Here is a 20,540-nt window from a genome sequence, read left to right on the forward strand (position 1 = left end):
AAAGTACTAGCCGGACATGAGTGGCTGTCGAGTATTCATCGGGAGGCTAAATCCGGCGGCCAGGGAGAAAGACGTGGAAAGATTCTTCAAGGGGTATGGACGAATAAGAGATATTGATCTGAAAAGAGGCTTTGGTTTTGTGGTAAGTGTTTAGAACTGGTTGAATTTTCTATTGTTAGTGGGTAAAGATTGTTATAAGCAGTGCTTTTGAGTTTTTTGAGTCCCAATAGAGTATGTTTGGGAAATAGGCATTCTTAAAAGTAGTGAATTTTCTTAAAAGGAAAAGAATTTCACTCCTGGCTGGAGAAATCATTTCCGGTCCCTTTTTGATTGGGCTTAATTTATATGCTGTTGTCATTAACATACTTTTTCACAGGTATTTAGTGTTTTTAATGTGTTGTAGAATAGACTTTTAAAGCAGTGTTAAGCATTATATATATTTGTGTTTTAGGAATTTGAAGATCCCAGGGATGCGGATGATGCTGTATATGAACTTGATGGAAAAGAACTCTGCAGTGAAAGGTGATAATTTTATTTTTAGTTTTATGACTTAGCAGTCTAAAGATAAGCTAGGTATTGGGCTAGGTGTTTTTGTAAATAGATCTCTTATGTAGCTTAAAGTGGATAATGAAGATTTTTCTTCCTTTCCTGTAGGGTTACAATTGAACATGCTAGGGCTCGATCTCGAGGTGGAAGAGGTAGAGGACGCTACTCAGACCGTTTTAGTAGTCGCAGACCCCGAAATGATAGACGGTATGTGATGAATGGTGGATGGCTGCTTTGCACAAACATTACTGGAGGAGTCTTAATGTTCTAAAGTTGTTAGCAAAAGTGATTTTGCTGTATATGCATAATCAATTTTGTCATTCATGTGTTAGTCTGCTGTTTCTAATAAGCGTGAGTCATAAAATAATGCAGAAACTGTTGGTGGAAGTCATTTGAATGACTTGTCATACCTGATTGCTTGAACTTGCCCACAACTGAACACAATAGGTGCACGTTGCTGCATTTCTTCCATTGTGAGTACTCATTTTCTTCCTCAGAAATGCTCCACCTGTAAGAACAGAAAATCGGCTTATAGTTGAGAATTTATCTTCAAGAGTCAGCTGGCAGGTTTGTTGAAACACAGTTTTGAGATATTTTGATGTGGTTTTTTAAATATTAGTGGGTAGTTAATGTTTTTATTAATGTTTTATTAAAAGTAGTTTATCTTTAATGGACTTTTAATTGTAATTTTAAATTTTTAATTAAATGTAATTGGGGGATATTTCAAATTTTAATGCTAGTGATCAAATGTAAATGTTTTGAGGATATATTTTCTTGTTTTTAAAAATCAATTTTAACCAAATATTAAACCCTTTATTTGCCAGCCTATCTGTGTCGTTGGCCTTATGACGAGGAGTGCCTGTGGGTTATCCTAATCGTTGTCTTGGTCACTCTTGGTTGGGCCTGGTTGACTTTGCCAGTCAGCTCCTACAGTGATCAATTGGCCACCTCTAGATCTGTGTTTGCCGGTCTAGACGTAATCGGTGCACTTCTTGAAGTGCCAGGTTGCAGCGATCCCAGAGCGCTGATAACGTGATCTGATCCCTAAGTTGAGAGCTGTCTTCTGTAACGCTTCCGAATAAGAGGTCCTGGTCGAAAAGAGTTGAAAGATTCGAAATTAGGTGGTCGTTGGAATCCTGATCGCAGTAAAGTGGTCCTTGGTAACTACACAAGAGTAGAACCTGTCTGCATCCGCCAATAGTCTGCTAATAGGGAGGGCTGTGCGATTAAAGGCTTCCATCGATTGGGTAGTATCCTTCAAGTGGGTGGCGAAGAGCCAGTCGGGCATATGTCATGAAGGTTTCTCCGACCGATAAATGGTTTGCTGCTTGACTAGCCTAGGGAAATAATAATAAAGGTAAAGTAAACTTTTTTAATGACATATGGGGCACAAAATAACTGGTGTCTTGTAAATGTTCTGTTTTTAAATATAAAATTTCTACTTTAGTCTTTACTTTAAAAATATGTATTGTTTCTTTTTGTTTTTTTTTTTGTTTGTTTTGTTTTGTTTTTTTTCTTTTTGTATTGAGCTCAGTATAGACTAATACTACTTTAATGTTAAAATCTAAACTTCCTCTGGCATTTTGCTTAAAAGCAATATGCTATTTGCTTATTTCGTGCCCTGACATATATTATTTTAAAATTCTGATAGACTACAAGTGTGGTAAATACCATGTTTGTACTTTATCTAACATCTTCTCTTTCAGTAGTCTTGTTTTTATACATTGTGGTTGTTTGTGTGTCACGTTTCCTTTTCTCTGCTTAACTCGATCATCTTGTGTTAAGGATCTCAAAGATTTCATGAGACAAGCTGGGGAAGTAACCTTTGCGGATGCACATCGACCTAAATTAAATGAGGGGTGAGTATGTATTGGCATATGAGAGCCTTTTAAAATGTTCTGAAAGTTGTACTGTGAAGTTAGCGTTCTCAAAATTTGGACATCCTGCAATGTAGCAGTTCTCAATCAGGGTTGAATTTGCTTTTTCAGGGTACATGTGGCAGTGTCTGGAGACATTTTGGTTGTCAGAATTGAGGTTACTGCTTGCATCTTGTGGGTAGAGGTCATGTTGTTCAGTCGCTAAGTCATGTCTGACTCTGCAACCTTAAGAACTGCAGCACGTCAGACTTCCCTTCCCTTCGATGTCTTCCGCAGTTTGCTCATACTCATGTCCATTGAGTCCGTGATGCCATCCAACCATCTCATCCTCTATCATCTTCTCCTCTTGCCTCCAGTCTTTGCCAGCTTCAGGGTCTTTCCTAGTGAGTCAGCTCGTCGTATCAGGTGGCTAAAGTAGAGGTCAGAGATGTTATTGATCTTCCTGTAGTGGACAGGAAAGCTCCTCACTCCTATTGAATTATGTGGCTTAAGATGTCCACCGTTGGGAGGTTGAAGTTTCCTGTTCAATAATAGCGATAGTAAAATGAACGTTAAAAAGTAATTAAGCTAGACTGATAATGGTTTGTGAGATGATAAGAAGTATGTAACTTTACAAATAGTGTATTTTTCCTTTGTAGGGTAGTTGAGTTTGCCTCTTATGGTGACTTAAAGAATGCTATTGAAAAACTTTCTGGAAAAGAAATAAATGGGAGAAAAATCAAATTAATTGAAGGCAGCAAAAGGCACAGGTATCTCTAATATTTTTAAGTCATAGTTTTATTTAAGGGATTTGTGGGGGTCTGCTAGTTAGTTAATTTATTTTTTTCTTTCCTTTCTAGTAGGTCACGAAGCAGGTCTCGTTCCCGTACTAGGAGTTCCTCGAGGTCTCGTAGCCGATCTCGTTCCCGGAGTCGCAAGTCTTACAGCCGGTCCAGGAGCCGGAGTCGGAGCCGGAGCAAGTCTCGTTCTGTTAGTAGGTCTCCTGTGCCTGAGAAGAGCCAGAAACGTGGTTCTTCAAGTAGATCTAAGTCTCCAGCATCTGTGGATCGCCAGAGGTCCCGGTCCCGGTCCCGGTCCCGGTCAAGGTCCAGATCAGTTGACAGTGGCAATTAAACTGTAAATAACTTGCCCTAGGGGCCTTTTTTTAAAAAAAAAAATTCCCAAACCATACTTGCTAAAAATTCTGGTAAGTATGTGCTTTTCTGTGGGGTGGGATTTGGAGGGGGGTGGGTTGGGCTGGATATCTTTGTAGATGTGGACCACCAGGGGTTGTTGCAAACCAATTGTATTAAATGTCTTTTGATAAGCCTTCTGCTCACATTTTTGTGAATGTCTGAAGTATATAGTTTGTGTATATTGACAGAGCTCTTTTATTACTAAAGCAAATTTAATTTTTTTGTACTAGAAAAATTTTGAACGTTTTAGTTCCTGGTTATTCAGATAGTTAATGCAAAATTAGTTTAATACCTCAATTAAACTAATTAACAGCTTTGGACACTTAAAAGAGCTCTTAATTTGCTTGTACATAAAGGCTTAATATGAGTTTTCCTTGTTAGGGTTAAGGGTGTCCACCCACCCACCCTTTAACAGCTGTCTGGCAAAGACGTTAAGACAGCTGTTTGTTATTGATAATAAAAGGTTATAAAACTGCTTTTGTGTGTTTGTCTGAAGGAAGTATGGCTACCTACTTCTTCCCCATGCACTTTGATGCATTTAAAATCCGTCATCAGGAATGCTGTAGCAGTGAGGTAGGTGTGTGTGTCCTAGACATGTCCAACTCTTTGAGATTCCACGGACTGTAGCCTGCCAGTCTCCTCTCTCCATGGGATTTTCCAGTCAAGAATACTAGAGTGGGTTGCCACTCCCTCCTTCAGGGGAATCTTCTTGACCCAAGAATCCAGCCCACACATCTCTTATGTCTTCTACATTGTCATGTGGATTCTTTACCACTAAAGCCACCTGAGAAGCCACCTTAGTGAGGTATGGTGAGCTTTTTTTTTTTTTTTTTTAAATTAGTACCTTTGACGTTTCCAGGCTAGTCAAAAGATTGATGGAGTGTGAAGTATTAAAAGCAAATGATGACTTAGTTTTTTATGACGGTTTCCCTTGTGTGTGACCCTACCTGATTTTGGCATCAGGTTACTTAGGTTTTTCCATAGCCAAGAGAGGGACAGTTTGGGAAGCAGATTGTAAAAGTTAATACTTCATGCCTAACTTAAAGGTTGTAAAACGATTTTGATGGTCCGAGATCATTCCATAAAACTTAAAAATAACTGCATGTAAATGCTTGAAGAGGCTTTCACATACATTTTATTAATAGTCCTGAGAAATGGGCGTGACAGTCTGTTGAAGGGAAAACAGTTGGTAGTGAAACTGCTTAAGGTTCTACATCCACCTCTATTAAATGTTAGAGTCCTATATCTAGGAAATTAGTTTCGTTGTTTCTTCTAGGAATATCTCAGATAAGTTTGATTGAATGCTAGTCAAGATAAATGCTTGTTAAAATGAGTAACATGTAGTAGCTCTGTTAAGTTCCTTGCGGATGTAATGTCACTGAATCCTAAACCACTTAACTATTACATGTAGTATTTGTATAGAAGTATTTATATATATGTATGTGTAATTTTATTTTTTAATACAAAATTTTCTAAGAGGAGAGCCAGGGCCTGGAACAACAAGTAAATGGTAGACTGGCATTAGAACCTTGGAAGTCTAGTTCCAGAACCCCAAAACTACACTTACCTGCCCCAGCCTTTCAGGGATTTTGAGGAAGGCAGAATTGGCAGCACTAGGAACAGGCATTTGACAGTGGGAATCTGCATCAGCAGGCAGTGCATTTGAGAGTTCTTGGTAGGAAAGCTTTCCTGTGTTCAAGACTACAGAACTTAGGCCATGAAATTGTGAAGCTGATCACAATGCTTGGGAGAGTTTGTGTGGTGTACTTGTTGATTCACTTGAATGTGGGGCATTTTGTGGTTACCTCTGTGGGAAACCTAGGTTTTTTTTCTTTATAGTGTATCTGAAGGGTGTACAGTTCAGCCAGAAGTTGCTGATGTCAAATGGAGAGGTGTGATTATTTTCCCCCTTAGGCTGTTTAGATACAGTAACTCAGAAGGGCATGCTGTATGTACTTTGATGTTTTACCAGTGACTTCACCTCTGTCATTAAATACATAGTATCAGTGGCTTACCACTCTTAACAGGATAACGCGCTGTCTTTAAACAATGGCAGAGATGACCAAGTTAATTTTGAAGTGATAAGTTGGCCTGAATTCCCAGATACAGAACATCAGAAATAATGAGTGTGGCTGTAATCCTAAGCAAAGTTTTAGGACCAGGTTTTACAGTTAGTTGCTCAATTGTGTCCAACTGCAGGTTTTGTGTGGTGTGATGTAACTTTTTTCTGCTGTGTGGTGAGGCATAAGGATCTTTGTTCTCTGACAGGGATTGAACCCCTGCCCCCTGCAGTGGAAGCGTGAAGTCCTACTAATCACTGGACCACCAGGGGACTCCCTGTAATTACTTTTCTATATATAGTGGGTCCATAAACAATGCAGGTTTGATCTGCGTGGGTCTGCTTATATACAGACTTTGAATAAATACCTGTTGCTGTATTACATGGTCCATGGTTGGTTGAATCAGTTGATGTGGAATCTCAGATACAGAGAGCTGACTAAATTATACTCAAATTTTCAGCAACATGGAGATTGGCTATTCAGGGTTCAGCTTGGTCCTCTAAGGGAAATTTGAGTGTAATATATCTCAAGTTCAGCCATACTTTACTCAAAAAGCTGAACTTAACTGTTCTTCCTAACCAGGTCTCCTAGATGATGTCAGCCAGATATGAGAGAAAACAATTTGAACAGATAAGTAAACATAGGTAAAATGTAAGGTTGATAGGTGGCAGATAACTTTACAATTTTTTTTTAAAAAAACAAATTAGTGTTTTTAAGAGGTGGTTAATGACCCAAGTTGGTGTTCTGTTGGGAGTAGTGATAGTTATGGACATTGCCAAATGAATGCCAAGATATTTACTTGCCTAGGTTTCCATTTGTACTTAATTAAGGGATATGAAATTCACAAGGAACTTAGGTATAGTCAGGTGTTTTCAAGTGTTTTTATTTGTTAATCTTTGACTTAATGTGTCTATGTGTATGTATGTGTTTGCCTATGAGCAGTATGGAAAATGTGTAAATTTCATTGGGAAAAATTAGAAATTTAAGAATTTCAGTTACTCAGAAGTTAGCAATCACTAATTTTGGCAATACTTTACTGTCAATTTTAAATTTGAACATGACGTGAAAACTACTGATACCTAATGAACTGATGGGGTAGATTATTAGATTAGAGAAATTATTCTCTTGGTATTTATACTTCTCCTTGCTTTTTTGTTTTAAAGCTCTCTTCCAGAATTGTGTTCTCCAGAATGTCCTTTCATTTCAGTATGGTTGTGAGTTTGTCTTAGCCAGTTGGTGTCATGTTCTCAGTAGCTTTGTTGCCAGTGATGTCGAAAGGGAAAGAATGGGATCTAGATTTTTCTAAATCTTAAGGTTAGAAATGACTTCTGAAGTCTCTACTAATCCTACACTACTCTGAGCATCTTATTTCCCTTTTGGGTCACAAAACTGGGAATGGAATTTGGATATTTGATTTTAGGGTGAAAGCCCATTTATTGACCAACTCAGAAATTGCTTTTTTATGCCTGTTAGGCACTGTTCTGGGGATGCAAAGGCAGTTTTGGTCCCTGCCTTTGTAGGGCTATCCTAGAATAAGTCTTTCATTTTTAAAAACAGGTATCAAGTCCTGAGCTGAGGACAGGTTAGCCTTGTGGGGTGGACTCCCACTTTGTTCTCCATGCAAGCCTTAATGATTCTGATAGTTTATGCTGGAAATGCTGGAGAAAGCCTAAGAACACCACAGGTGGTTCCTCTTTCTGCTCTCTTCAGTTTGCCACGTTGAGTTGCTCAATTGCCTTCTGACCAGAATCCAGCTCTTTGGGGAAGGCTGAAGTAAACCCAACATTACACTCCTCCCCTTTGTAAGTGCCATTTCCCAGAGCTGTTGGGAGGGTTTCTTCAGTTGCATCAACTTTGTAGGTCATTTTTGTGTTATCTGTAAAGTTGAAAAGGGTCATGGGTTAGGACGAACAAAAGAGTGATTAAAAAACTTCTGTCTGGGGGATAATATCAACTTACCCTTAGGGTATGCTGTATTTTTTTCTCTTATCTCTTGTCCACCTCTCTCCCCATGACTTAGTCAAACTGAGGAAAAATTAGGTTTCCCCTCAACAACTCTAATGATAATACTAGAAACAAAAGGTCTAATAAAGAGCGCTAAGGTCTAGAGAACACTGACTCTGCTTCACTCCATCTCTATCATCTTAGTACAGCGGTACAGTTGGGGAGTTGAGTTCATGTAAGCAGTGCTTGACTTGCATTCAGGGAGCCAGTAGGGGCAGGGAGCACAGCGCTGTAAGTGGGAAGTCTTCCCAGAGGGTTTCCATACGCCTGCTGTGGTGTTGGGTTTACTTCTGCATACATGGTGGTAGCAAGGAGATATGCTTAGGGTTCACTCTTCCGTTTTCCCATCTTTCTAGAAGGGTATAAGAGTCCAAAGCACAAAAACTGACAGATTCTTAAACTTGAACACCACTTGGGCCCAGACAGTATGTGAGATGAGTAGTAATTTTCACTTAGTTTTCTCACAAGGATCTTCCTACATATATTGATGTCTAGAACCAGAGGCTGTAGAAAATGGCCTTTTGGCATTTCAGCCCTTTTTGGTACTAAAACCGCAAGCCTGGGGGTCTGGAATTGAGGGTGGAAATCTTGAATGGTAACAAATAGCTTGAGTTGCTTTTGGAGAAGTATCAGACTGTATACTTACCCATAGCTCTGTAGTTTTCAAGCAGAGCTGAGTATAAAAATGGTTCATAAGTAATGATCAGTTATTTGTTGGTTCCTTTTTGACTGCTTGATAACCAAGATTACATCTTTTAAGTTACTGTAAGTCTTCATTTGTTACTGTAAGATAAATTCTACCAGGGTAAGTTGTATCTTCTAGGGTGTGAATCAGTCTCTGGGTCTTGAGGAGGTCTTCAAGACATCCTCAAGTTCATGGGAAGTTGAGTCGGTTAAGAATGAGTGGTTAAGATGAATATACTACTAATGTTTAGAGTTATAAAATATTGAAATATGTTGCCAAATGAGATTGAGTTTTCTGGGTTTGAAAAAAGATACTGAAGAAAGATGAATATTTGATGTTTGCTTTGAGGAAAGGAGTCAGTGCGCTTTCTTGAAGTTTGTATCTTGAAGAGAATGAATACTCTTGAGCATCTTAAAAAAGATGCTGTAGGCTAGGAATTTGTGAATCCAGTAGTAATTAGATTAGATTAATGTGAATCCAGTAGTAATGATTAAATCTAGATTAATAGTTGACTTTTTGTTAGTGTGTAACCAGAGTTGGAATCCTCATTTTTTGATTTTGTTTTATTAGACTACATTGCTTTCATGTTTTCCCTCATAAAGCAATGCCAGTGGTGGGGGCTCTGACCTGGTTTCATGGCTTGAGAACCTACACTTAACACAGAATCTTACTGATGCCATAACCATGTAATGCTTAAGACAGTTCTGTCTGATTAATCCTAAATCCTGCATGGTCTTCCCCAGTTAAAGCAGCCCAAATCCCACCATGAGGCAAAGTCCCAGTGAAAATGAGATGCACTTATTATCAGTAGTTTGATTCTTTGGAATTCCTTCCTGCACATTGGTGCTGTGTGGTTCCTAATGACTTTATGAGTTACAGCCCCTCCTGAAAGGTCCTTGCCAGAGACAGTTGCTGGCGAAATCATGTCCCAGGTGAGAGTAGAGCTCAAAGGGGAATGATTCAGTACTTACCGCTGGAATGCTTGCATTTCTCATAGCACCTAAAGATGGCAACAAGGAGAAGCCCTTCTCCAACCTGGAAAATCATATAGAGGAGAGGAAAGAAGAAAAGTGGTCCGATGACTTCAGGGGGGAAGGTCACATTGAGGATGGTGGAGCAGAGTTGAATATTTTGGCATCCAGTCTCCATGCTGACAGTGCGTTTGGATCTGTGTTGATTAAAAAATAACCAAATACCTTCAGAGAAGGGACGTAAGGGTGCAGCTTCACTTGTTCATCTTTCTCCCAAGTACTTTATAAGACAGACTGACAGTCCAACACAGAAAGGTGGAACTGAGCCATGTGCACAGGGTTTTGAGAAAAGTCAAGTCGACGCCTCTCTTAGGTCACTAATCCAGCCTTGTGGAAGATGGTGACTAGTAGGTCCATGTTGGGGAGTTTTTAATGAGGGAATTTTTGATTAGCTTAGAAATCTACAATTTGTCACTTGTGGAATTACCAAAATGAATTTTGGAGAAAATGTCTGCTTCCGGGGAGAAAAGATATGAGCCAGTATCATTCATTGGCACATGTTGGTTACATATAGGACAATCAGGATTTCAGCGTAAAGTAAAAAATTGTCTAAATGTCTGGGAACCTTGTCCTGTGGTCCAATCTCTGGCTTGGATGTCTTCAAAACACAACTGAAAGTTTGGTTCCATGATCAGCCTTTAGAACACATTCTCTTGCTTTACACTTATGGGCTAAAGAATGTACTGTTACATTTATTTATTTATTTATTTTGTACTGTTATGTTTAATACAACATTTTATTTACTGAATTGCAGTTAGTGATTAAAATAGTTCTTTGCTAAAAAATTGTGAGCACTGTCTCTGCACATTTATTATAAAGTTGCCGCCCCAAGGTGGTGTGTTACAACTAAAACCTAGACAGAAAAGGAGGCAAAGGGGAAGGGATCCGTTTCCTCATCCAGGCTTGTCATGAAGACATGGAGCTACTCCGCTGCCCTTTACTACCAGGGAGTTGGGCAGGTGGTGGCATCTAGGCTCTGCTAGGGAGCACTTCGCCATGAACTGTTCCTCTTTGCATGATTAGATACCTTTGGATTTTGTTTCTTTGTGTTATTTATCCAGTACCTTTACTCCTCACTGTTCCTCAGTCCAAATTTCCTTGTTCCGTTTTTGCATTTGAATATATTGCTTAAAAATTATCTTCCCCAGGTCGTGGATCTTATCTTTATCCTGAGAGGTGTGGGACAGTGGGACCTAAAATAATAATACCTACCGTCCATTGAGGCAAAAAAGAGCAGAGAGAAGGTAGCCTAGCAGGAAGCCGATGAAAGGCATCAGGGAGGAGGTGGCCAGCAAGTGTGGTGTCATGACAAACAAGATGCTCTTGCCCACATTGAGGGCGGAGAGCACTACAACAGCCACACTGCACAAAAGCAGGAGGATGATCCCTCCCTGCAAAGAAGGACGAGAAGAAAAGGCAGTTAGAAGGCTGTGGGGATACGGAGGAGCACAGAGGGCTAGGGAAACACTGGTGGATATGGAAGGTGGAAAACATTTTAATAAACGTATTTGAAGTGGAAGGGAATACGCAAGACCTTTATCATCATCTTGGATTTCTTATCTTTAGCTGGGCAGCTTCCTGGAGGTCATAGATCTGATTACCATGTTACTGAAAGCTCAGCCAGACATAGTTTCTGATAGACATCTCTGAGTAGCGGGTTTTCAGTGAAGTGCTGTGACTCTGAAGGATGAGACTATTCAGCCCTCTGGCAAAGTGGATATTGTAAACAAAAGTTCTCTTTACACATCCCAACAATACTTCGGATGCTCTGGATATTTTGGAACTGAGTAGAAGCTGTTCTTAGAACCTGTCATACTTGTCTTAAATACCTCTTTTATGGGTAGGGACTTCATCTATTTTAGGATGAATCTGATTTCTGGAAGTTGCCAAAAGTCATTTGAAGCAACGCTGGTTAAAGCAGGTAATGAAGTCAGATAATGTGGTTTTAGATCTAAATGATGTATAGGGATGAGTGCTTTTCTTGAGTGACTTGCAAATTGGGATGATAGGAAAGTTCCTAAAAGGAGTTTCAAATAGCTCAGGTAATAATGGCATCTTTAGAAACAGTGCAGGTCCACCCTACCCCATATAAGAGCTGTGAAAGCAGCTGTCATCAGGAACAATGGTATGTTTTTATTTTAAAATTATGATTTTATAGTTGGATCTTAACACACCACTTAGAATTTTCAGTAGGCAATTTATCATGAAATTAGAATGTTAAGAATTTTCTCTACTAACAAGGATTCAGGGTTTCAAAGTGTGTTATATGTGTGCATTTTAGAGAGTGACATCTAAACTGATGAAATACTTGCATAAACTTAAGCTCTCATCTTCTGAGTTGAGGTGTTTAGTCACTAACTTGTGTCCGACTCTTTGCAACCCCATGGACTGTAACCACCAGCCTCCTCTGTCCATGGGATTTCCCAGGCAAGAATACTGGAGTGGGTTGCCATTTCCTTCTCCAGGCGATCTTCCTGACCCAGGGATTGAACCCTCATCTCCTGTGCTGACAGGCGGATTCTTTACCACCGAGCCATCAGAAAAGCCTCGTCTTCTCAGTAAAAGTGTGTGCAGCAAACTTTGCTTGAACTTACTGTGTTCTGTAATGGTTATGGTTCCATTTCCAGCTCATTTCACACCTGTGTTTGGTATTTCCTAAGGCTCAGATGGTAAAGTGTCTGCCTACAATGGGGGAGGACCCAGGTTCGATCTCTGGGTCGGGAAGATCCCCTGGAGAAGGAAATGGCACCCCACCCCAGTACTCTTGCCTGGAATATCCCATGGACGGAGGTGCCTCGTAGGCTACAGTCCATGGGGTTGCAAAGAGTTGGACACGACTGAGTGACTTCGCTTTCACTTTAATGCGATTTAAAAAAAAAATGTGGTAAAATATGTAGAACACAAAAGTTGCCATTTTACCCATTTTTGAGTATAATTCAGTGGCATTAATTACATTCAGTGTTGTCCTAGTGACAGTTTAAGGTTTATTTATATTGCTCTAATTGCAACTTCGCAGTTCAGCCTGTGTTTCTAAACCGTGTTGCAACTGATAATCATATAAAACAACACCTGTACTGTTGGTGGTCCTGTCCCAGGATAGGAAGGAATCTCACTAGTAACAGCGTGGTTTAAGTTTTATCAAGAGACTATTAACTGATGTAACTGACAGGGAAGCCTGGAGTGCTGCAGTCCATGGGGTTGCAAGAAGTCGAACACAACTGAGTGACTGAACAAAAATTAACTGATTAACTGCTTAGTTCACCTTTGGGTTTTGAATTAATTTCTCCTTTTGGACTTTTGCCTCTTGGGTTTGTCGTCTACCTGATGTCCAGATTTTGTTCTGAAGAGTGTAATGAAGAATGTAGGAGGTATTGGGCTACAAGGATTGTCTGTGAATCCGGAAGCCCTCTTTCTCTGCGTGAGTATTAAGCCCTCATTCTCATTCTCCCATTCTTGGGGCCTTTAGAGTGGCGGTGAGCATAGACATGGATGTGACCCTGGTGTGAAAACTGGCTTAGCTCTCCTCAGGGTGTGTAAACTGGTGAGTCATTCAGCTTTTTGAATGAGGTTGACAGCACAGCACCTAGCATCTTAGAACGACTGACTGCGTCGTAGCTTGTAGGGAAGGGAGTGGAGCTTAACATCCCGGCTTCTTGTCGCTCTCAGATCTGCCCATGACCTCTTGCTGAGAAGAGAGGCCGCAGTCATCGTCATTTCATAGGGCACCATGTTTTCTGTCACCTGCATTGCCCTGTCAGTGCTGACTGAAGCTGTGATGAGTGTGCGTCCATTGATGGGCAGCCAGCTCAGCTTGCCAGTGATCCAGGAGATAACCTGGCCTAACTCTTCCCATGTAGGTGACCTGGTAGGTGAGTGACCCAGTGAGGAAGTCAGTCCTCTCATTTAGGGAGTTTGTAGAGTTACAGAGAGGGGGAGGCAAGAGCAGAGACAAGTGTGAAAATTTGGACACAGAGGCCTGCAGGCTGCAGAAGTCACAAGGTGGCATAAACTGAGACAAAGGAAAGTCAGGTCATTGATCAGTAGCAGCAGGTGTGGGGAAAGCGTAGGTAGCGTGGTTGAGTCAGTGTCAGGGTGGGATCCTTATTGTAGTGAGAATAGTGAGGCTTACGTGAAGAGTGACACCTGGCCTGCGTCATGCTCAGGCTCACCGACTTTGTAACCTCATGGGCTTGAATGAACTCCTGCATGGGTGAGTTACAGTATTACTTGAATCACCTTTCCACATGGTGAAAATGTTAGTTGCTCAGTTGTGTCTGACTCTTTGTGACCCCCTGTAGCCTGCCAGTCTCCTGTTCATGGAATCTTCCAGGCAAGAATACTGGAGTGGGTTGCCAATTCCTTCTCCAGGGGGATTCCAGACCCAGGTCTCCCACATTGCAGGCAGATGCTTTACCATCTGAGCTACCAGGGAAGCCCAAATAGGGCATCCTTAAAATTGTATCTTGGTGTGTTTAAACGTGACCTCTCACTAGGGAATGCAACTGGTTGAGCAGTTGATGTGATTTTTATGTGGTTCTTTGTTACTGGCTCCTGTCTTTCCAGTCCAGGCGTATCTCAGCCCTTTTAATGTTCTCTGGGGTCATTTGCTATAGAATTGAGTCATGAATGTATAACAAAACAGGAATGAGAGACACTCCCTGGGCCTCAGTTATTCTGTATATAAAATGGGAATAAGGCAGGAGACTACTTCATCTTGAAGCCCTCTCTAGCTTTAAGATCTGAGATTCTTTTTTCCACCCTCAGAACACTTTAAAAAAAAATTGAAGTGTACTTGATTTACAGTGTTGTGTTAATTTCTGCTGTACAGCAAAGTGACTCATATATTTCGCATTCTTTTACATTTCATCACAGGATATTGAATATAGTTCACTGTGCTATGCAGTAGGCCCTTGTCCATCCATTATGTATATATCAGTTTACTAACCCCAAACCGCCATTCCATCCCTTCTCTACTGCCCCTCTCCCTCTTGGCAACAAGTCTGTTCTCTATGTCTGTGAGTCTGTTTCTGTTTCACAGTTAAGTTCATTCATGTTATATTTTAGATTCCACATATAAGTGATGTCTTACAGTATTTGTTATTCTCAGAAGAATACTTAGATCAGGAGACATGTTCTTATATCAGTTGCTTTTGGGATTCTAGTCTCTGGTTTCACCTATAAAGTGGAGGAGGGCAGAGTTGCTTTAAGTGATATCAGGGGTCATTTCATATTTTTATCTTCTGTGATATGTATTTTCTTTTGTTCCTACATTCCACAAGCTCTTTAGTAAGTGAGATGATAGGTTCATGTTTCTGGTTTTCTGTTTTTGTACTAATGTGTAGGAGAGACAGGATTTGTCCTTTATTCCTTTGTTTATTCTCAGGCATTAGATGTGAGTGTTGAGAATTCAGTGTTAACACACAGCCTTGAGATCTTGCTTCTTGCAGGTGGGTGGGGAATAAAAATGAGTGGTATTTTTAATACAGTACGATCAGTGCTACAAGGATGTTGGGTGATAAGGGAGCAAATAGGACACACATTCTGTCCAAGCTTGTGGGTTAAGAACAGCTTCCTAGAGGAGGTGCTAATTGTGTTGAGACTTGAAGGACGTGTCCAGTGAAAGCTGGTGGTGAAGGAGGTGGGATTTTGGAGAGAGGAGTATTCCAGGCAGAGGGAAGAGCATGTGCAAAGAAAAGAGCTGACCCTGGAGAGGTTGGTTGAGACCAAATCAAGAAAGGACTGAGGAGCCTCATCATTCCTGGGGTAGAATAAGGAACCAATGAGGGGCTTTAAGAGTCGAGTGACATGATAGTTTGTTCTTTCCACACTCAGGTTAAAATTAGGTAAGGGAACCAGGTTAGAAGTCTGAGTAGCTCAGTGAGTGAGGAGAGTGGCCTGAGTGAAGACAGTGGATGCAGGGATGGGGAGACATGGGCTCAAGCAAGAGACGGCAGAACTGGCAATCAGTGATCAGTGTGGGTGGGGAGGGAGGGAGGACGCGGAGAATGGCTTTCTGGTTTCTGGCTCAGGCAGTTGGGCACATTAAATGCTTCAGTGAGGTGATCACACAGGGAGGAGGGAAGAGCAAGTTTTGAGGAAATGGTTTAAATTTAAAACATACTGAGTTTTAAATGCCTGAGACATATTCAGTAGAAAGATTTGGTAGTTAATACATGGATGCTGGAGTCAGGAGAGACGTGAGAGCTGAAGATACTGTTCTGGTGGTCATTAGCTTGTAGATAGCTGTTGAGTTGGGCCAGATCTCATGGTGGGAAGGTCCCGGGCTTAGGTAAGAAAAGCAGAAACCTTGGGCTGAATGCAGAGAAGTAACCTTTGCCAGAGGAACTCAAAAGGGAGTTTGAAAAATGCCAGAGAGGTGGTAGGAAAGCAGGTGCCCTGTCACTGAAGCTGAGGAGAAAGATTTCTGAGGTGGAGGCAGTGGTCAGCCATATCAAAAACTGCTAAAGGAAGAGTTGAGTCAAGTCTGTTGGATTTGGTGAAGGAAGTGGAGCAGGTGGTCATCAAAATGTGAGTGGATGGGAGACCGAGGAGTAGACAGTGATCCATGAGGGTGGTCACTGGAGAACAGCCCTGGGGGCTGGGTGCGCGTGGAAGGTAGGTGGGGCAATGGGTGTCTCCTGGGACATGGCTAGGAAGGGGAGGAAAGACAGATGTTGGCTGAAACAGGAAGTACAGTCCAGTGACTACTTACTAAAAAAAGGAGAGATGTAAACCAGAACCGACGTTGATTGGGAAGAATTAATGTGGTGTCATTCTAGAAATGAGAGTGAGGAGGAGGCTATGGGGATAGAGGATATGATGAATAAAAGGAGATTACTGAGAAGCAAGGGTGAAAGCAGAAGATGCCGTCCAGAGCAGAGTGGGGTGATCAGCCATTTGGCAGGAGACTTCACATCTTCCAACAGGTCGGGAGGGGAACTGGCCGTGGTGTTAGGACTGCACCAGGGCAAGGGCAAAAATCTACCTTTGACGATGGTACTGTGAAAATTGAAAGACCCTGGAAACCCGACCAAACCTCTGTTCCAGGCCTAAAGCTGCTGCCAAGCCTTGCGCTTCCAAGTAGTGTACCCTGTAGACCGGCTCAAAGGCGTAGACCCAGGGGCAGGAACAAAAAACAGGCCTTCAGGAAGCAGAGTTTATACTGAGGACAAGGTTGGCACTTGTATCCCAGGGATGAGCAGTGAACCAGAGGAGAGACTGATGGGGACTGAGCTCCAAGGTCATAAGAGTTGGCAGAGGGAACTCTTAAGGGTCTGTTTTTTCCAAAGGCAAGACAGTGGCATGATGCCCTCATAGCATTCCCCCACACCCTTTGGGACCAACTCTCCACTTTCCTCCCATCCCATTCCCAAAGTGCTAGGAGTGTGCCTACCAGCTCTCTGGTCTCTTCCCTTCCACCTTCTCATCTAGTCAGCCATGTCTGCCTTTGGTCTCCCTCTGAACTCCTCTATTCAGGCGTTTCCTTAGGCTTACCCAAATCTGACCCTTTCTTCATGGTTTGGCTCAGGACCACCCCTCCTTCCATCCTCCAGAGAAACCTTTCTTGACTACCTGGCCCTTACTGACCTTACCTTCATGCATTCTGCCAATGCCTGACTATACACTGCTGGGTCTTGTTTCTCACGTGTACTGATTTTCTGCGAGTAAACTCTTTGAGAACAGTGAATCCTTAGAGAGTAGCATAAAACTTAACATCTAGTAGGCACATGATAAAAGCTTAATTATCAGAATGATTGTAGGTTGTGTGCAGTGTTTTCCTTTTTTTCCTGCTAACGCTTCAGAAATACTCTGATGTGCATTACCATCTGATGAAGTAGGTTGTATCAATAGCAGACTTTTTTTTTTAAGCAAGGAAAGAAAACTGACATAGAAAAAGCCCAAATGACTTGGTTCAAGCCATTCACTGCTATGATGGTGGGGTTCTCACTCCCTGCCCAGACCCCCACCTTCTTACCTTGGTGACATAGGGTACGTATTTTGGCCGTTTGGATTTGAGGATGATGCCTATGGTGCAAGGGATGAGAATCAGGAACAGTGATATCACGATGCCGCCGTAGGGCACCTTGTCCTTCAGGGACCCGTCGTAGATGCCCCTGGAGTAAAGGTACAGGAGGAGGGGCATCATGCCCAGGGCAAAGAAGGTGGAGCAGGTGGTCATCACGATGCTGAGAGGGAGACAGGAAAAATGCAGAGAGAGAGCGTGCTCATTAATTCAGGCCTACCTCATTTCATTGCAGTTCACAGTTGTGGTTTTACAAAATGAGCGTTCATGGCAATCCTGCATCAAGCAAGTCTGTTGGTGCTGTTTTTCCAAGAGCATTTGCTCATTTAGTGTCTCGTCATGTTTTAGTAAGTCTCGCAGTATTTCACGCTTTTTCATTGTATTTGTTACAGTGATTTTTGATATTACTATTGTAATTGTTTAGGGGCACTGCGAGTCATGCTCATGTAAGATGTCGAACTTCAAGGATATAAATATTGTGTGTGTTTTGACTGCTCCCCCTTTTCTCTCTCCTCGAGCCTCCTTGTTCCTTGAGACACAATACTGAAATTAGGCCGATTACGAACCCTACACTGGTCTCTTAAGTGTTCACGTGAAAGGTAGAGTCAGATGTCTCTTATGTTGTTAAGTTAAAAGGTAGAAATGTTTACTCTTAGGAAATTCTGTGGAAATCCCAGGCAGGCTGAAGGCCAGGCCTCTTGAACCTAACAGCCAAGTTGTAAGTACAAGGGAAAAGTTCTTGAAGAAAATTATAAGTGCTACCCTAGTGAACTCACAAATGAGAAGAAAGCAAAACAGCCTTATGGAGAAAGTTGTAGTGATCTAAAGAGACAATCAAACCAGCCACAACAGTCCCTTAAGCCAAAGCTTGATCCAGATCAAGGCCTGAACTCTCTTCAGTTCTAGGAAGGCTGAGAGAGAGGAGGAATCTGCAGAAGAAACATGCATGTTTCTTGACATATGCATATATATGCAAGTGCAGGGTGAAGCAGCAAGTTCTCATGTAGAAGCTGCAAGTTATCCAGAAGGTCTTCCTAAGATCATCAGTGAAGATGGCCATGCTAAACAGATTTTCAGTGCAGGTGAAACAAAAGATGAATCTACAGCTCCCATAGATAGTAACTCCTCTGACGGATCTGTGCAAAGTTAACAGAAAATCTTCAGGAAAGGATTCACTATTCTAGATGGCCATTCATGATTCCTGAAAGAGGTCAAAATATCAATGTTACAGGAGTTTAAAAGAAGCTAATTGCAACCCTCGTGGATGACTTTGAGCAATTCAAGACTAGTGGAGGAAGCAACTACAGATGTGACTGGTGAAAACAGCAAGAGAACTAGAAGTGGAGCCTGAAAATGTGACTGAATTGCTGCAACTCATGGTGAAACTTGAATGGATAAGGAGTTGCTTCTTACAGATGAGCAAAGAAAGTGGTTTCTTGGGGTGGAATCTACAACTTGTGAAGATGCAGTGAAGATTGTTGGAATGACAACAGAGCATTTAGAATTTTATGTAAACTTAGTTGATAAAGCAGTGGCAGGGTTTGAAATGATTGACTTCAATTTTGATAGAAGTCCTACTGTGCATAAAATGCCATCAAACAGCGAAATCATTTGTGAAGAAAGAGAAGGGAAGAGTCAATCGATGGGGCAAACTTCACTGTCTTATTTTAAGAAATTGCCACAGTCACCCTCACCTTCAGGAGCCACCATCCTGATCAGTCAGTAGCTGTCAACATTGAGGCAACACCCTCTACTGGCAGAAACATTACAGCTTGCTGAAGGCTCAGATGATGGTTAGCATTTTTTAGCAATAAAGTATTTTAAAATTAAGGTATGTATATTTTTTTAGACACAATGCTATTGCACCTTTAATAAGTTACAGTATAGTTTAAACATAACATGTATATGCACCAGGAAACTGAAAAATCCACATGACTTACAATATTGTGATATCCTGCTTTATGGTAGTGGTTGGGAAATGGACTTGCAGTATCCCCAGGGCATGCCTGTACTATTTGTGGTGTGCCTGCTATGTGCCAGGCATGGCGTGAAGAATCTTACATACGTTGCTTTGTTTCCTCTTCCCAGTAGTTGGAGGAGGTAAGCGTACGATCTCCTTTTTACTGATGAGGAGGAAGCTGGGGACTTGAAGGGTTGTGACTTGCCTAGGATCACAAAGGTGGGAAGGCTGAGGCAGGATTTGAACCCACGTCCCTGTACACTTCACTGTGAAAGGAGCCATTTTGATCTCCTCCATAATAGAACTCTTTTTGCTCTCTATACTTGTACATATGCACAGCCCGTTTTGAAAAAAGCTGTGCGATCCCATCACTGACTGTAGCCCATTGGATCGTAGAATAACACCTGACCTAGGGTGGCTAAGTGCCTGCCTTTAGAGCCTAGGGCATGGCTGGACATAGTGGTTCTGTGACTAAAATAACAAAGATCAAGCACATCAAGAACATTTTCTCTCAGGGAGTTTGAATGCATACACAATTACAGAGCACTTGGTCTTCGAGAGTGGGTGGCATGGGAGGGATTTCAGGCAAAAACCAAAAAACATGCAAAGAAAAAGCAGTAAACAGAGGTTATGATTAAGTGTGAAAGTCACTCAGTCTTATCTGACTCTCTACAACCCATAGTCCATGGAATTCTCCAGGCCAGAATACTGGAGTGGGTAGCCTTTCCCTTCTCCAGGGGATCTTCCCAACCCAGGGATTGAACCCAGGTCTCCTGCATTGCAGGTGGATTCTTTACCAGCTGAGCCACAAGGGAAGCACATATGATTAAGAGGACTGTGTAAAAAAAAAGAAAAAGTTAATTGAAGGAGCACAATAGTGGAATATTAGAGAAGGCAGCAATAGTTACCCACTGTTAAGTGACTAGATAATCTGGTCATCAGACCTGTTTTATATCTTGAATAATATTCTAGTCCCCAGCACTTGAGGACTTCTTAGGTGGTGCTAGTGGTAAAGAACCTGCCTGCCAAAAACAGAGATGTAAGAGATGTGGGTTCGAGCCCTAGGTTGGGAAGATCCCCTGGAGGAGGGCATGGCAGCCCACTCCAGTATTCTTGCCTGGACATTCCCATGGAGCCTGGCAGGCTACATTCTGGTCTGAAGCAGCATGCACACTTACA

General features: G+C 41.7%; 2 protein-coding genes across 19 annotated transcripts in view; one reads left to right on the top strand and one right to left on the bottom strand.

Annotated features, from left to right (window-relative positions):
* The window catches only part of SRSF5 (serine and arginine rich splicing factor 5), a 36,264-nt gene that overhangs the window by 998 nt on the left and 14,726 nt on the right, over positions 1 to 20,540 (top strand). For 5 of the 18 annotated variants that reach the window (XM_042252691.2, XM_027971957.3, XM_042252692.2 and 2 more), the window contains 7 exons: positions 1 to 142; positions 452 to 522; positions 655 to 753; positions 1,044 to 1,113; positions 2,332 to 2,405; positions 3,062 to 3,172; positions 3,263 to 4,074. In XM_042252691.2, the coding sequence (XP_042108625.1) occupies positions 17 to 142; positions 452 to 522; positions 655 to 753; positions 1,044 to 1,113; positions 2,332 to 2,405; positions 3,062 to 3,172; positions 3,263 to 3,536 (825 nt within the window). In that variant the 5' untranslated portion in view covers positions 1 to 16 and the 3' untranslated portion in view covers positions 3,537 to 4,074. Of the gene's footprint in view, positions 13,248 to 20,540 lie in introns of those variants that run through there. The other 13 variants (XM_060418214.1, XM_060418222.1, XM_060418215.1 and 10 more) reach the window with 9 other exon arrangements.
* The window catches only part of SLC10A1 (solute carrier family 10 member 1), a 25,134-nt gene continuing 9,309 nt past the window's right edge, over positions 4,716 to 20,540 (bottom strand). The window contains exons 2-5 of the mRNA XM_027971954.2: positions 17,354 to 17,564; positions 10,591 to 10,769; positions 9,319 to 9,515; positions 4,716 to 7,534 (exon numbers count right to left, since the gene is read on the bottom strand). Coding sequence (XP_027827755.1) covers positions 7,365 to 7,534; positions 9,319 to 9,515; positions 10,591 to 10,769; positions 17,354 to 17,564 — 757 coding nt within the window. The 3' untranslated portion in view covers positions 4,716 to 7,364. The remainder of the gene's footprint in view (positions 7,535 to 9,318; positions 9,516 to 10,590; positions 10,770 to 17,353; positions 17,565 to 20,540) is intronic.

This window comes from Ovis aries, chromosome 7 (genome assembly GCF_016772045.2).
Source record: "Ovis aries strain OAR_USU_Benz2616 breed Rambouillet chromosome 7, ARS-UI_Ramb_v3.0, whole genome shotgun sequence".
In the NCBI taxonomy this organism is placed as follows: domain Eukaryota; kingdom Metazoa; phylum Chordata; class Mammalia; order Artiodactyla; family Bovidae; genus Ovis; species Ovis aries.